At 27.3% G+C, this 17,686-nt stretch overlaps 2 protein-coding genes across 2 annotated transcripts; both read left to right on the plus strand.

Moving 5' to 3' along the window:
- Nucleotides 1–1,748: 1,748 nt before the first annotated feature.
- On the plus strand, nucleotides 1,749–8,972 carry LOC107003447 (rhamnogalacturonate lyase B-like). The gene is made up of 15 exons (XM_027912835.1): nucleotides 1,749–1,911; nucleotides 3,572–3,650; nucleotides 3,861–3,982; nucleotides 4,082–4,132; nucleotides 4,390–4,506; nucleotides 4,610–4,729; nucleotides 5,132–5,267; nucleotides 5,463–5,633; nucleotides 5,965–6,230; nucleotides 6,313–6,403; nucleotides 6,524–6,665; nucleotides 7,276–7,435; nucleotides 7,812–7,940; nucleotides 8,372–8,498; nucleotides 8,662–8,972. Exons 1-15 carry the CDS (start codon nucleotides 1,826–1,828, stop codon nucleotides 8,905–8,907), a joined length of 2,043 nt encoding a protein of 680 aa, XP_027768636.1. The 5' UTR covers nucleotides 1,749–1,825; the 3' UTR covers nucleotides 8,908–8,972.
- A 1,470-nt stretch (nucleotides 8,973–10,442) lies between these two features.
- LOC107003579 (rhamnogalacturonate lyase-like) lies at nucleotides 10,443–15,207 on the plus strand. Its single transcript, XM_027912652.1, has 14 exons — nucleotides 10,443–10,546; nucleotides 10,658–10,733; nucleotides 10,875–10,993; nucleotides 11,084–11,119; nucleotides 11,225–11,341; nucleotides 11,553–11,672; nucleotides 12,020–12,155; nucleotides 12,482–12,652; nucleotides 13,276–13,428; nucleotides 14,043–14,149; nucleotides 14,337–14,427; nucleotides 14,548–14,689; nucleotides 14,784–14,943; nucleotides 15,087–15,207. Exons 1-14 carry the CDS (start codon nucleotides 10,443–10,445, stop codon nucleotides 15,205–15,207), a joined length of 1,653 nt encoding a protein of 550 aa, XP_027768453.1.
- The last annotated feature ends 2,479 nt before the right edge of the window (nucleotides 15,208–17,686 follow it).

Below are 17,686 nucleotides of genomic sequence, written 5' to 3' on the forward strand. Positions count from 1 at the left end.
CAATAAAATTGTGTAAACTTACAATTAAAGCGAACAATATATGTCATAACAATAGTACTATATTTTTTGAATTAATACTAAAAAATAGAGTTTAATCAAAGATTCAAAGGGAATGCATGTTACACTTCTTAATATCTATACTTTATACAATTATTTTACTTAATATTCATAAATTGCTCAATTAATATCCTTAATCACTTTTCAAAGAAAGATAATTTAAGCTAAAACAAGGAGAATTCATCAGACAGATATTAGTCTGACAAGATAGACGTTTGTTTAAGGACTTAAACTTAAATATACCATCTCATTATAATAGTTAGACTTTTTTTAAAAAATATATATATATATAATTAATTTTTTTTATAATGTATGTTCTTAATATAGTAATCAAAAGGTATCTTAAAAAACAAAATTTTTAAAGAAAAGATTATTTTTGGATGTCATAAAAATCTATAGTAGCATTATTTTAACTTCAGATATGTATTGGATAAATTTATTCATGTGCAATAATTATCAAATCATATAGAAGCTAGATGTAAAATGCAATAATCAAGTAGAACGCAATGAGCTCGATTGAAAAGATATTAACATAAAAAATTGATCCCTAACATGCCGTGCACTCCGTTATCACTAACTAGAATGTGATGAGATAAATAAAATCCATTTACTTTTAACAAAAAATCTCGAATTTGAATAAATTCCCAATTAAAAATGCGTTCTCTAAAATACTTAGCTAAGTTTTACCCAATGTGAAGCTAAATTAATGATAACGGGGTAGGAAAGTTGGGGATAGTCTTCTAAGAGAAGAAAATCTAAATGGAAATAAACAATTAAAACATAAGTAAATTTAAGACAATGCATAAATGTGTCATTTAGTTAAAGGGTATTTAAATTAATTTAAAAAGTTGGTCAAACATATTTTGAGTACGTTTGTTTTTGACTTTTGGAGACTGAAAATATTTTTCAAATATAAAAATACTCTCTTTATTCACTTTTGCTTGTCACAGTTTGACTGGACATTCATTAAGAAAATAATTAATGATATAAGTATTTTACAAAACTATTCCCTATTAAATAATATCTTAGAAAATGATTTGAAAAATAGTATTTTAATGCTAAGAGTTAAAATAAGTTTAAAATGACTTAAAATAAGTCAAAAGTCGAAAATAGTCTTCTGAACTTTTTATTTTTTTTACTTAAAAGTCATTTAAGTTTGATTTGTTATTTTTGATTTAAAATCAATTTTTAAAACCAATCCAGAAGGACTTATTTTGATTTCAATTAACATTTTCAATTTCGAATTTACATTAGTTAAACTTATATTTAAAATTAAACAAGTAAACACATAATACACGTGAAATACTATATATAACACAAATTATCACATTAAATACATTCAAAAATTATTATCTCTATATAAACCCAAGAAATGAGCTCTAATTTTACTCTCAAAACAAATCTTGTAAGTTGTAACGCTTTTACTACTCTTTTGGATTTCACACTAAATCTTTCATATATACTTCTTCCTACCCACCCACCCCACCCCACTCCTAGTAAAAAAAACAAGACAAAAAAAACAAAATTATTTTATTTTATTTTTTGAAAAATATTTTGCTTCTTCTTTTTCTTCCATTCTTCACATTATTTACACAACACAAGAGGTATATGCATTGTCTTATTATATATATATTTATATATAATAGAATCTTTTTCTTCTTAGTATTTCATTTTTTCGTTGTATACGAGAAAATGATTCTTTTATAAATAATGTTTATATATATATATGATTTTTATTTGTGTAAATTTTGTTTAGAAGGTGAGAGAAATGAAGAAAGAATGGAGCTTTGTTCTTGGATTACTGGGAATTTTGCTTCAACTATTTTTGCTGGCTGAATCTTCTTTAAAAAAACAGTTAAGTGTTCTTTACTTTTATTTACTTTAATTTTAATTAGTGTTCTGTTATTTGACCAGCATTTAATTTTAGAATTAACTAAGATTTTTTTGTATGTTTAATGTTTGCTGTTGTCTTAGTTGAGCTGATATTTTTTTTTGTGCGTGTTTTTTATATAATTATGGTGTTTGAATTAGTTGACGAACATCAATTACTTTATTAATATAAAAATTTTATAATTTTGTTATCAAGACTTTAGACAGATGAAAAAATAAAACACTGAAATGATCATTTTTTTGGTTTTGGTGAAATTTTCATTGTGTTTTTTAAAATTTTATCCTGCTTCATTTATCATTAAGCCATTAATCTCAACTCAAAAGTTAGAATGGTGATAACATTTTTTCTTTGAAAAAATATTTTTGGGAGTTTACATACCTTTATAAATACTCTTCATTTTCTTCTCCTTATTTGTGGTTCAATCCATACTGATTTTTTCAAAGAAGTTCCAGAAAAAGATTTTTTTGAGTTAATTTTCTTTTAGAAATAACTATTCTATAGTATAAAAATAGAGGTAAAAACCGTATGTGCTTTATGCTATTTAGATTTTACTTATAAAATTATATGAAAGTATGTTGTTAGAAATAATTTTAAAAATCGAGTGAATGACACATGTCAAAAGTTTATATGTGATGGAAAAAACAAAAAATGCTCTACGAATTTGCCATTATACATCACACATATTCTTTCGTTCTCATATGAACTAACTTTGTCAACTTTCCATTAATGAAAAAGATTCATCCAAATTCCTATCTTTTTATTTTACTTTTCACACCACACAATATGATCTCGTGAACATATCTTTTTTTAAAAACATTTAAAAGGGAAGAAAAAAAATCTTTTTAGAAAATAATTCTGTTCGTTGAAAAATTACATGATATATATAAATTTTAAAAAATATGAATATTTTATATTAAATTTCTTTAATTTTGTTTTCATATTTGCTTTTCGTTAAGTATTTTAATTTATTAGAATAAAAATTTCGACTCTGTTACTGATTTAGGGGTATATTCAATCAACACAGCCAGGTGGTTTTTGATTAAAAGACAAAGAAGAAAGTGGTAGAAGTAAAATGAGACCCGTGAATAAGGAAACTAGTAACTTTTCTTTGGTACTTGTGACTCTATATTGTGAAAACGAAAAATATTTTCTTAAAAAATAAGTTTTTTTTTAAATTTAATGTGTGTGGTATATAAATAAAAATTATTTTATATAATTATATCATTACCAATTGAGGTGGGGTGGTGGGGTAGTTGGGATGTGTTTTTTATTCAGAGTTTGAATTTGATATTCTTGATCAAAGCTAGAAATATCTCATTCATCTTATCATATTTTGTTGTGATCATTTTTGTTAGGATTTGCTATTTGATATTTGATATCTATATTGGAGTTCGATTATTTTGAATTTGCACTGATAGGATCGCATTTGGGGGAACCATTTTCTACCAAAGTATTTTGTATACTGAGAGTCTGAGACTCGAATTTAGAATTTCTAATTAAGAAAAAAATAACCTCATTCACTGTATCACATTTTTTGACAGTGTCGCGACCACTTTTAAGGTTTTTTATTACTTGGTTCTTAATTTTGTGTTTCTTTTTTTCTTTTTGGTATTTGTTTTGCAGGAATGTATCAAAGAAAAATAGTCAACAAGACCAGCAAGATTTTCCACCAGTACAAATTTTAAGACTGGATGATGATTATGTAAAATCTTTTTTTCCCTCTTTTTAAATCTTTTTATGTTGTACATATTTTTCAAAAATATTATCGTATTTATGTAGATTTTTCAAAAATATATTAATATACTTTTAAAGGATTTTATACATATTTAACGATATTTTTCAAAAATCCAAGCAAAATAAGTCGAAATGTAAAAGATTGATTGATATTCTTATTTATTTTTTTCTTTTGAAGGTTGCGGTGGATAATGGAATATTTAATATTACTTTTTCTATTCCTGGTGGAATGGTAACTGGAATACAATATAATGAAATTGATAATTTATTGGAAAATGGAAATAAAGATGATAACAGAGGGTAAGTTTTTATTTTTTAATCTTTTATTTATTTCATTTAAAATATTTTTTTCTTAGTCATAATATTCAATTAACTTTGTATACTTGAAAATAAAATTAGGTATTGGGATCTTGTTTGGAACAAACCAGAAGAAAAAGGGATTTTTGACAAGTAAGTTTTCTTTTTGTCGATATTATATATATATATATATATATAATTTTATTTCTACAAATTTTGAATCTTAAATTTTATTGGGAAAGAGTAAAATAAAATTAATCGAGTTGCATGGAAGTGGATTCAAACGTAATTATGATAAGCTCATATCTTTTTATTATGATGCATTTTGTCAATTCATTTCACATTACAACTTCTTTAATTAGTGAAAGAAAAAAATATGAGACGATTTGTTAACGATAAAATATATACAGACTTCGTGCAACAAATTTTAAGGTTATTATGGAAGATGAAAATCAAGTGGAGCTTTCATTCACAAGGACTTGGGATTCTTTAGATTCCAAACAACTTTCCATGAATATTGACAAAAGGTGCTAATTTTTTTCCTAATCTTTTATTTAATTATTGTTTTGATTAAGCTTTTACAATTTATTTAAGATATGTAATATTTGATTTTCACCTAATTTTTTGTAGGTTTATAATATTAAGAGGAATTTCTGGATTTTATTGTTATGGAATTTTGGAACGTTTAGAAGGATGGCCAAATATTGATGTTTACCAAGGAAGAATTGTCTTCAAGCTCAAGGAAACATTGTATGTATATATTTCCTTATCATATTGTTAAAATTCTATTTGGTCACGTTCGAGTAGTGAAAGCAGTTATCAGTTTCGAAGTTAGGAATTAAAAATGCTTAAAACTTTAGTATATATCTCTTATAAAAAGTTATTTTTGACTTGTATATTATTTTTTATATGCACAATATAAATTTTTCGATGATATGTGTTCAAATGACCACCCTGAACTGGAGTCAATGTAGCTACACCTTCAATTCTTTCATTAGGATAGACGGTCTACATCACACTCATAGCAGGGTGAGGCCTTCGCCAAACCCTGCTAACACGGGATGCCCCCACTACAGGGATGTGGGGTTATGATTTATAATTTTTCTTTAAAAAAAAATAAATTAAAGTTGATAATTTTCATTGTTGGGCCAGGTTCCAATATATGGCAATTTCAGATGAAAGACAAAGGATTATGCCAACGGCCCATGATCGTGAAGTGGGCCAAAAACTTGATTATAAAGAAGCTGTTCTTCTTACAAACCCAAACAATTCTTTCATAAAAGGAGAGGTAAATTTCATAATAAATTATGAAGTTACAAATATATATACGATTCGACCTACTAGTTTAATGATTGAAATATACACAATATATATACTATAATAAATGAATATATATGTATATTTTGTATACTAGATGGTCGAAGTACGCAAGACCGTGATTATTTTGTTCTTGTTCTCTTAAAATTTTATGTATATGTTTTAGGTTGATGACAAATATCAATATTCTTGTGAAAACAAGGATAACCGGGTCCATGGATGGATCAGCCAGACACCGCGAATCGGGTTTTGGATGATTACCCCGTCCGATGAGTTCAGAACGGGTGGGCCCGTCAAACAAGACCTTACTTCTCATACCGGCCCAGTAAATCTAAATGTAAGTACCTAATAGCTTATATACGTAAGTTAAAATATGTTCACATCACATCAACAGACTCATACCGGCCTAAATTTATGGGATGTTGTGATGTCATGGGCTCTTGTGTTCAACTAGCTCGTGGCTGGCCTAAATGTGAGTCCATGATGATGTACCTTAACTCTCTTAATGCCATATCTTCTTATTTGGTCAATGTATATGACTTGACCAATCAATAGATCAACCTTTGCCAATCAGAGTCATTCTTTGATAAATGGTCAGATACTCATGGTCATTCCATTGACCGGATTATTTATCGAGTACTCACAATTATTATTAAAATATGTAACAGATGTTTTTTAGTACACATTATGCTGGAGAAGTATTGGGACTAAAATTTAGAAATGGAGAGCCCTGGAAAAAAGTTTTTGGCCCTGTTTTTGTCTACATGAACTCGCTTTCACCTGATGAGCCAGACACTCTCACACTTTGGACCGATGCAAAAGAACAAATGCTCGTTGAGACTGAAAATTGGCCGTATAATTTCCCTCTCTCGGAGGATTATGCTCGAGCTGATCAACGTGGTCTTGTAAGTGGCAGATTGCTCGTTCGAGATAGGTACATATACCATAAAATTTGCCCCTTTTATGTTAAAGAAAATGAGTGATTTGTTAATAAAAATTTTGGCCCTTTTTTGTAGATACGTTAACAAAAGTCCTATGATTGCAAACTCAGCTTTTGTTGGACTGGCTGCTCCAGGAAATGTTGGATCTTGGCAATTAGAAAATAAGGTTAGTTTTTGCAAATTGCTATCTCTATTTTGGGCTATTTTTGCAAATTGTTATCTATTTTAGGTCATTTTTGTGAATTGGTACTTGTAAAATTAACCATTTTGTGTCTTTGTTCTTTAGGCTTATCAATTTTGGACTCAAACAGATAGTGAGGGTTATTTCTTGATCAAGAATATTATTCCAGGGAACTATAGTTTATATGCTTGGGTGCCTGGATTTGTTGGAGATTACATGTACGATCCGTACATTATTGTCGCCCCAGGTCAGGAACTACGTCTTACATTCTATGTTTGAATTGACACGAAGTTTAAGAAAAAAATGATTTTTTTTAAAAAAAACTTGTGGGTTAAATATGTCTTAAGCTTCTCAATGTTGGTAAATCAAAAAGGAGGGAGTAATGTTATATCTACTCTTCCATTTACATCAAATAGTGAGGTGATATCTTAAAGTCCGGTATATTTACATTGATTGCATACCGAATCCTTCAAAAGTAGTACATTTTTTGGAGAATCTGACACGGTGAGACATCATTTTTGGAGAGTTCCTAGCAACATAGGTGAAAATTAGAGTTCGTGATGATTTAAATTCAATGCTTTCAAAAGATGGGTTCAAATCTAATTAGTACCTAAAAAAAGTCTGCTTGGTGCACGAAGCAACTCGTATTCATGTAAGGTCATGGTGGGGCCATACCTAAAGGGTGTCATGATGTAAGTTGCTTGTCTTGATGTGCAAGTTGATCCCACGTCTCAAATTTTACTGTTGCTCCAAGACTCCCTTTCTATGATCTTTGTATCTATTGAATTTTTTATTGCTTGATTATAAGTAATATTGAATTCTTTCTACATATCTAATATGTTTAATCAATAAAACAGGATCAAGAAAAAGGTTAGAAACTCTTATGTATTATGCTCCAAGAAATGGTCCAACATTGTGGGAAATTGGAACTCCTGATAGAACAGCTGCTGAATTTTTCATCCCTGATGCACAACCAAAACTCTTGAACCAATTATATGTTGTACATAATCAAGAAAGGTTAGAAAAAATCCATTTAAATATCTAACTTTTGTGTCATTTTCATATTGGTTTCTTGAGCTGAGGGTCAGGAACAACCTCTCTACCTAACACAAGGTATGTGTAAGGTCTACGTAGACTCTACTATACTAGATATGTTATTGTTGTTGAGAAATGTAACTTGAGGGTCGGAAACAACCTCTCTACCTTACACAAGGTATGCGTAAGGTCTACGTAGACTCTACTATATACTAGATATGTTATTGTTGTTGAGAAATGTAATTTGAGGGTCGGAAACATCCTCTCTACCTAACACAAGGTATATGTAAGGTCTACGTACACTATTACACTGGATATGTTATTGTTGTTGAGAAATGTGATTTGTTGGTTTTTTCAGGTATAGGCAATATGGATTATGGGATAGGTATACAGAGATATACCCTGATGATGATTTGGTGTTTACTATTGGATTTAGTAACTATCAAACAGATTGGTTCTTTGCTCATCTCAATAGATATTTTTACAAGTATGTTCACAACTCCTTTACACCCTTTATTTAGCATCTTTTTATGTAATGTAGTTATGTTGTTCGGACTCTCTAAAAATGTTGTCGCACCTGTATATTAGATCCTCCAAATTTGTACGATCTGACATGTAGCCGGTGATATTTTTGTGGAGTCTGAACAACATAGTTTTATTATCATAGATATATTTTACATCTTTACATGCTTTAGCATCTATTATCCTATGTCGCTCAGATTCTTCAAAAATGTTGTCGCACCTGTATATTAGATCCTCGAAAAAGGAATATTTTTATATGATCCATTACGTATCCTACAATATTTTTGAAAAGTCTAAAAAATAATTTTTCATAACCAAACACTAGAAAATGACTTTTGTCGTATCAAAAACTCACTTTATATAGAATCTTGATTATGACTTCTGTGATATATATAGTGATGATGGGAACAAGACTTATGCACCTACAACATGGCAAGTTCTATTTGATCTTGAAGATGTTGATCAATCATCAAACTATACTCTTCAACTAGCATTGGCCTCAGCACATGAAGCTGAATTGCAAGTATGTACAAATAATATTTCTGAATCATTTTATTTATGACTAACAAATAGCCACTTTTTGGTCTCGTGATTGAAAAATAGTCATTGTCATGAAATTCGAAACATCATGACATAGGCTTTTATCGACTTATAATTGCATCTTTTAATTTGTTCCAACGTTTTAGGTTCGATTCAATGATCCAGAAATCGATGCTCCTCACTATTCGACAGGGTTGATAGGGAAGGATAACGCGATAGCAAGACATGGTATACATGGAATATACAGACTATATACTATAAATGTTCCTGGCTCTCTCCTTGGTTTTGGTACAAATATTATGTATCTCACACAAAGTAGAGGTGATAGGCCTTTTAGAGGACTTATGTATGATTATATTCGTCTCGAAGGTCCTTCGGATGAAAACAATTAGTTTTGAAGGAATTCATGATTGACTCAAACTTTTAGATGATATTGAACTGCGAAATTTTTGAATTATACAGAAAAAAAGTTGGTTTTTATTTCTTAATCTACTAATCTTGAACCGCTCAAATTAAAATGATTATGAAAGTTATTCCGTCTGTTTAGATTATCATGTTTGACTAATTTGAATTATCATCGAATAAGATGACTAAATATTTGAAAGCATACATGTGATACTGAGAAATTTTCGTTCACATTATTCAAATTTAAAATCTCTGATTAAATCAACTTTTCGTTGCTCGGAACTAAATTTGTCTATATTGTATTTTTGGGAACTATATAAAGTACTATATATGTTGGGTAAAGAAAAAAAAGAGAAAAAATTAAGAAAGATAAATTAATAGAACAAATGTTTCCTTGTTTAGTGTAATTATTTTCTTATGATTATTATTCAAAGAAGTAACTGAGTTTTTCTTTGTTCTACGAATTCCTTGCCTTATAATATTCTCACCGTCTCAAATTAGTTGTCATGTTTTACTTATGAAGAGTTAAATTATTTTTACTTTGATTAATATTTTAAAATGTATTTTTTTTATCAAATTAATATAAAAAAAATTGTATCTTTATAGTACTTTTATATAATTTTTAAATTTTTGAATTTTAATGGTAAAATTGACATTTATGGTAAGCTATTTTTCTGCGGTTTTCGTAAAAAAATAAATTAAAAAATAAAGTTCAACTTTCCATTTGAGTTTAAAAAATAATTATTAAACTTTCCATATTACCTTAAATTAAATAAGGAGAAATTAAATAAGGAATATGTCCGTAGTGTGACTAAACAATTTATTAATTATATATATTAAGGACAAGTAAGCTCCTATATATACCCATAGAAATTGTACTTATTTTTTTTACTAATTATTTTGTAATTCTTCTCCTTAGAATTTAGAAAATATAACTTCTTGTTTTGTCTCAAGGTTCACAAACTTTTCATTCTCTTTTTTTTTCCTCAACATTATTGGGTTTTGTTTAACTTTTAAACTACAATGTATAAATTTTGTATATCATATGAATTAAATAATCAATAGCGAAAATAAAATGTTCAAAACTTTAGTATACATCTTTTAAAAAGTTGTTTTCAATTTATATACATAGTGTTATTTTCTGTAAGCACAATATAGTTATTCTTCGATTATTCTAGTCATACTTCATACCCTTGATTTAGTTGATTTACAATAATAGGTAATTCTTTGTAATGTCACCTGAAAAAATAAATCATGTTTATATAGATGGTTAAAGTGAATAATTCTCTATATTGTCCTTTATATGATTTTTTTTCCACCCGATAATCGGACCTCGTTGGGGTTTTGTTGAGGGTAAAACGTTATTCAATAAAGATGATTTCATATTCAATACAGAGCTGAAATTCATATTTTAAAACTATTGTTGTTTTTTTGCATGCATGCATGAATGATATACGATAATATTTTTTGGATATTCTCTAACATTGATATTTTTTTTTTCTATTAATTGCAGTGTTGAAAAATGGGTTTCAAAATGCAAAACAAAAGAGTTTTGTATTGCTTTGCTATTATTTTCCAATTTTTCTTGCTTGTCAATGGTTCAAGTGTGCACCATCATGACAATCGGTACGTACTATAAAAAATAATTATAATTAACGATAAAAAATATTTTTCTATTTATTATGTTATATACACATAAATTTATTTTTTTAATTTCGTCTTGTAATTAAATTACAGCAATACTTCAGCCAAAGAGAATCCCAAATTGCAACAAGTTTCTCCTCCCGTGACACTAACGGTCACAAATCGATACGTAAAAAAAAAATCTCTTTATTTGTTCTTTCTGTTCGATTATTTCAGTACTTTATATATTATTACGATAGTTAAACGATTTTTTTTTTTTACCTTATGAGCTAATTTTTTTTTATTTTTTTTATGAACTTATTTTTATCAGGTGGTAATTGATAATGGCATTGTTCAACTTTCTTTAACTAATCCTACTGGTTCTATTTTTGGAGTTAAATATAATGGTATTGATAATCTCCTTGAACCTTTACCAGAAACACAAAGAGGGTAAGTTAATTTTTTTTAATAATTTTAGATTAATAAATGTGGTAATTAATTAAATTAATTTATTTGATTTATTAATTACAACTCATGCAGATATTGGGATACTATGTGGAATGGTAAATTTGACACGTAAGATTTTTAATTATTTTTTAAATTAATTTAATTTATTTTCTTCTGTTTAATTACATTTTCAAAATTAATTATGTACATTTTTTCTTGATTTTTTTTTGGCAGGCTTTTAGCATCAAAATTTAGTGTGATAGCACAAGATGCTAACAAAGTTGAAGTTTCTTTCCAAAAATTATATAATCCTTTGAATGGTAACAATCCTCCTCTAAATATTGACAAAAGGTGAGATTTTATAATATAATATATATTGAAATTATATGGAAAAAGAAGGGTCGGGAGTCTCGGAGCAACTGTAAAGTTGTCTTCGTGTGACCAGACATCATACCCTTTTGAGTGTGACCTTTTCTTGAATTCTGCATTATAACGCTGAATGCTTTGTGTACTGAACTGTCTTGAATTATATGAAATTTTTTTTATAAAAATAAATATATAGGTATGTGATGCTACGTGGGAGTTCTGGATTTTATTCGTATGGAATATTTCAACATTTAAAAGGATGGCCAGCTGTAAATTTGGATGAAGCTAGAATTGCTATTAAGCTCAGCAAATCACTGTAAGTTTATTCAAACTTTTGAAATCTATTTTTTTCATGTTATGTTATATTAATTTATATAACAATATTTATTATATCAATTAAAAAAATATTCAAACAAACATTGTTGTTATATGAAGAGGTTTGACTATACTTGAAATATTGAGGATTGTCTCTTCATAACAATCTTTTGTAACAATTTCATTATAACGATTAACGTTTTCTAAAAACGTTAGATTATCATAAATGTTTTTACAAACAATTTTTATTTTATTTTTCCGATAATTCGAATGTAAGTTAAAAGGCAATTACTATATTGGATATTGACTTTGTGTATGATATTTTTTTCTTCTAATTTTTATTATTAGGTTTCATTTTATGGCAATATCAGACGATAGACAAAGGATAATGCCAACAGAAGAGGATCGTGCAAGTGGTCAAACACTAGATTATAGAGAAGCTGTTAAAATTACAAATCCATCCAACCCTAGACTCAAAAATGAGGTGACAATATTTTATCGAACTTAAGTTTTGTACACTTATAATATAAAATGTTCGGAAAAGTCATTTTCTCTGTCAAGTCTGATATGATAAAGTTTTATATGAACAGTTATTTGTATAATCAATGTAACACAAGTTAATAAAATATTCAAAATAGCATTTTTTACTATCAGTGTATACAAATTAACAAAATTTTTGAAATATAATCTTTATTTTGCATCAAGTCTAATATGATAATGTTTTATATGAATAGCGTTATTTTTAAACTGTCAATATATATAAGTTAAATGTTTCGTAAATTTTTAAAAGTATTTTTTTAAATCTTTTAGGTTGATGACAAGTACCAATATACAGATGAGATTAGAAATATTAAAGTTCATGGGTGGATAAGTGATACTCCACACATGGGGTTTTGGGTAATTTCACCAAGTTATGAATATTGTAATGGTGGACCTATGAAGCAAGATCTTACCTCTCATGTTGGTCCAACATCTATGGCTGTAAGTATATATATATCTTTTTAGCTATAATTATCTTATATATATATATATAATGATAAAAATGTGTTTAAATTGTATACGTCGATAGTATATCAAGCTTTTATATTGTAAATATTTTATACTAGTTCCACTAAAAAGGAGTGAACATTCTTGTCGAAAATATGAAACTTATATACAATGACAGTATAACAATCTTTTACTTTGTCAACGTTCGTATTATATAAATATGAAACTTTGCTTTGTGTTCATCTTGTTGTTCTGATATCGTTATTATTTTTTTTCAATCCTGTTTTGATATTACTTCATAAAAAACAGCCTCTCTAATGTAACTCAAAAAGGTAGAGATGAGATCTGCATACATCGATCTATCCTTCCTATACTTCACTTATAGAATTACATTGGATATACTATAGTTAATTATAATAATTAATGAATAGAAGTTAAACTCTATGAAAAGCGATACACATATATTATTACTTAAAAGGAGTGAGTTTTCAAGTTTCGATCACTAGTCCTCTCAGAAATACGAGATTTTCGATGATAGATGTGTTAAAAATACATTTTGTAAATTAAATTATGAATATTTAGAAATATTTGATAAATTTACTTTTTTTTTTCTACAGATATTTTTCAGTGGGCATTATGCTGGGCCACAATTAGGAGTTTCATTAACAAATGGAGAAGCATGGACTAAAGTTTTTGGGCCTGTATTTTTCTATGTTAATTCAGATTCTTCTAATGATCATACCATACTTTGGGAAGATGCTAAAAGACAGGTAATTAATTAATTTAAAAGGGAAACTTTCGCTTACAGCCACTTAAAAATAATTAACTATTCTATATTGCTATAGTTTGATAATTCCAATTTGTAGCTACATATTATTTGGAGGAGAGAGGTGAGCGAGACTGGGAGAGAGGAGAGAGAGAGAGGGGAAAAAGAGTGGTAGAAAGGTGAATTGTATATGTATATTGGTTAGATAATTATATATTATACACGTATAATTGTATATATGGCAAGAGAGATTGGGAGAGGGAGGAGAGAGTCGAGCGAGACTGGGAGAGAGTGGGAAAGAGGTGAATTGTATATGTATGTAGGCTAAAAAACTATATATTATACATATTTATTTGTATATCCTGGCGAATTATACATATACAAACATGACTAATTACACAAACTCGAAGTCAGCCCACGTAAGTAATGTATAATGTTAGTCGCGAGTGGTAAATATAGCAAAGTATAGCTATGATGAGTAATTAAATAGTATAAGTTTGCTTATCCGCGTAATTTTTCCTTAATTAATTAATAATTTTTAAGTTTACTTAATTAATCTTTTTTATAAAAATAATTAAATTCTATGTATGAAAACTAATAATTTGTTAATTTTTGCAGATGAATGAAGAAACAAAAAAATGGCCTTATGATTTTCCTGCATCAAAAGATTATCTTCATGCAAATCAACGTGGCTCAGTTAGTGGTCAATTAATGGTTCATGACTGGTAATTATTTTTTTAAAAATTCTTAGTTATCATATAATTAGTGAATAACTTAACTAAAATAAAGTTTAACATGTATATACGAACAATATAAAGAACGACTTAATTTATATAACAATATTTATTATATTATCAGTGTATATAAGTTAATTAAATTATTTATAACTAATAATAAAAAAATTCTTTTTAGGTATATAAATGTAGATGTTTTTCCTGCATTAAATGCATATATTGGACTTGCTAAACCTGGACTTGTTGGATCTTGGCAAAGTGAAACCAAGGTAATATAATGTAAATATTTTTTTTTTTGGTCTATAATTCATTTTATTATATAGTGACTTGAATATATTGTTACATTTTTAATTAATTATGTTGTTTTATTTATTTATTATTATTGACAGGGTTATCAATTTTGGACTCAAACTGATGATTCTGGTAATTTCAAAATAAATAATGTTAGACCTGGAATTTATGGTGTATATTCTTGGGTCCCTGGAGTTATGGGAGATTACAAATTCTCTTCTTATATAACCGTTACACAAGGTATTTTATCTGTTTCACTTTATGTGACACGTATATATATATTTTTTACTATAATATAATAAAATTTCTAAATTATATAATTTATTTTTTGTAGGAAAGGACACAAACTTAGGTCAAATTATATTTGAAGTTCCAAGAAATGGTCCACCACTATGGGAAATTGGTTTTCCAGATAGAACTGCTAATGAATTTTTTATACCTGATCCATTGCCTGGTCTTCAAAATTATTTGTACACTAACACTACTATACATAAGTAAGTATTACGAGTCTGATCAGTCACTAATATTTTCATTACGTAAACTGTTTATATCTATCTAAAGTGAACTGGGACATGTTTCGTGTATCGAACTGTCTTTTTTTTCTAACTTGATTGTTATGATATGTTGCTAATTACAGGTTTAGACAATATGGTTTATGGAATCGTTACACTGATTTATACCCTAATGGAGATTTAGTGTACAAAGTTGGTGTTAGTGATTTTAGAAAAGATTGGTTTTTTGCCCATGTAAATAGGTAATTATTTATAATATTCTTTTTAATTAGGGATAATGTACAAGTAACCCCTCAACCTATGCCCGAAATTCCAGAGACACACTTATACTATACTAAGGTCCTATTACCCCCCTGAACTTATTTTATATGTAATTTTCTACCATTTTCGGCTTACGTGGCACTAGCTTGAAAAAAAAGTCAATCAATGTTGGGCCTACAAGATAGTGTCACGTAGGCCAAAAAGGGATAAAAAATTACTAATAAAATAAGTTCAGGGCGGTAATAGGACCTTAGTATAGTATAAGTGTGTCTCTGAGATTTCGGGCATAGGTTGAAGGGTTACTTGTACATTATCCCTTTTAATTATTTTATTCGTCTATTTTTTTCAATAATTACTTATAATATTTTTTATATTTTAATTTTTTTTAAAAATATTATTTGCAGGAGAAATAAGGACAGGAGTTTTTCAGCAACAACATGGCAAATTGTATTTGATGTTAAAAATGTGGATTCTAGTGGAACTTATCATCTTCATATAGCTTTGGCTTCTGCATCTTATGCTCATTTACTAGTATGGAATCTTCATCTCTATTCTCAATACTCAAAACATATTTTAGTTTATAAAATTCATGAAAGAAAAAAATAATTCAAAAATTAAAGAAAATCAAATATCGATTGTGTTTTAAGTATCAATAACTGACTAGCGACCAAAAATTTATAGTACTTCTAGTCGCTAGTTAGTTAATGACTTAATTCTGATTTTGATTCTTATGATATATGACTCAACACATTTAACTTTTAATTAGTTAAAACGTTTGTTATATTTGGTTTATTTTTATATAGGAAGTATTATATTACATGTACATATTACCCTCATAAATAGTATAAAAGTTAATAATTCTGAAAATTTGTGAATATTAAGGGAAAGGAATGCACATTTAAAGTAATTAATTATGTATTACCAAAAACATAATTCAAATTTACTAACAATAGAAGGAACAAAAATTTTATTTACCATTACATATAGCTTTATGTCACACGTATTTGAAAAAATAAATATACATGACAAAAATCTTATTTTAATTATCGTTTTAACTTTTTTGTTGAATTTTTTTTTTATAGGTGTGGATAAATACTCCATCAAAACCAAGACCATGGTTTGATAGTTCACCAATTGGGATGAGTAATGCAATAGCAAGACATGGAATTCATGGATTATATATGACTTTCGATATTGAATTTCCAGGGACACAACTTCATATTGGTGAAAATATAATATATTTGAAGCAAGCATCAGTTTATGGCCCTTTTACTGGACTCATGTATGATTATATTCGTCTCGAAGGACCTTCAACAAAATAAAAAAAAATAAATTATATTTAATTTTGTAGGTAGTCATTTTTTTTTTAGTTTTCATAGTCAATTTTTTTTAATAGAATGAATACTTTTCTTTGAGAATAATGTGTTTATCATCAATATCATATATTCTAATAAAATTTTCTTTTCTTTCATATTAGTGTTTTGGTTTCGTTTGTTTTTTTTTTTTTCGTCCATTTAATTTATTATCTCTATTATTAATAGCTAGCCATTGTCTTATACTAGGTTGCTCGGTTCTTGAGGACATGATTAATATGATCATAGATAGAAAGATCTGGAGGTTGAAAATTATGATAGAAGATTGTCGAGTGTTGATAACTATGAACCTTAACAAAGAAATGGAATACGTATGAATAAGAAGATTTAAAAGAAAAATAATACATTTTTTTTACCTATTTTAATTAACACTAAATCTATACTATTAATCGATAATAAATGTGTAGATCGATTTAATATCAAAGTATGTTTTAATATAAAAAAATAATAATAGCTTAACTAGATAAATGAAATAGAGTTAATCTCATGAAATATCATATAATTATAATATAGTTTAAAAACATTTTAACTATTAACTCTGGATTTTACTATCTTCACCCTTGAGCCGCCATTGAATTCGACACATATATTTTATTTTTATGTTAGGTTTTTCTTTAAAAAAATTATTTTTTACTATTTAAAGAATGACATTACCTGGTGATTTGATGTTCTTTTTATTGTTTAATGTGATTATTTTAAGCAATATTGTTATTCTATAATATTTGGCAAAATTGATTCTGTCGAATGACGTGTGGGATTACCTATCAAGAATAAGGATATCAAATAAAATATTTAATGAATTTATTGGATCTGTTAATACATTTAATACAACAAAAATCTGAATAATCAGATCAATTATACCTAATTTTGTAATTTTTTTATATTTATATGTATTATATAATTAATAAACATATTATGTTTAATTGGTAGGGTCGATGATCTATTTATTCTCAACCATCCTATTTATAGTTGTATGGAAAATGACTCAGTCACTATTTTAAAGAGCTAAAATATTCTTGTTTTCAGATTATTATTTGTTATATATATATATATATATATATATATATATATATATATATATATATATATAT

This window comes from Solanum pennellii, chromosome 11, assembly GCF_001406875.1.
Source record: "Solanum pennellii chromosome 11, SPENNV200".
NCBI lineage: Eukaryota > Viridiplantae > Streptophyta > Magnoliopsida > Solanales > Solanaceae > Solanum > Solanum pennellii.

Coding starts and splice junctions, on each gene's coding strand:
- LOC107003447 (XM_027912835.1), top strand. CDS start 1,826: ATGAAGAAAGAATGGAGCTTTGTTCTTGGATTACTGGGAATTTTGCTT. Junction 7,436..7,811: donor GTTGTACATAATCAAGAAAG/GTTAGAAAAAAT, acceptor TGGTTTTTTCAG/GTATAGGCAATATGGATTAT. Junction 7,941..8,371: donor CTCAATAGATATTTTTACAA/GTATGTTCACAA, acceptor TGATATATATAG/TGATGATGGGAACAAGACTT.
- LOC107003579 (XM_027912652.1), top strand. CDS start 10,443: ATGGGTTTCAAAATGCAAAACAAAAGAGTTTTGTATTGCTTTGCTATT. Junction 10,547..10,657: donor GTGCACCATCATGACAATCG/GTACGTACTATA, acceptor ATTAAATTACAG/CAATACTTCAGCCAAAGAGA. Junction 12,156..12,481: donor ACCCTAGACTCAAAAATGAG/GTGACAATATTT, acceptor TAAATCTTTTAG/GTTGATGACAAGTACCAATA.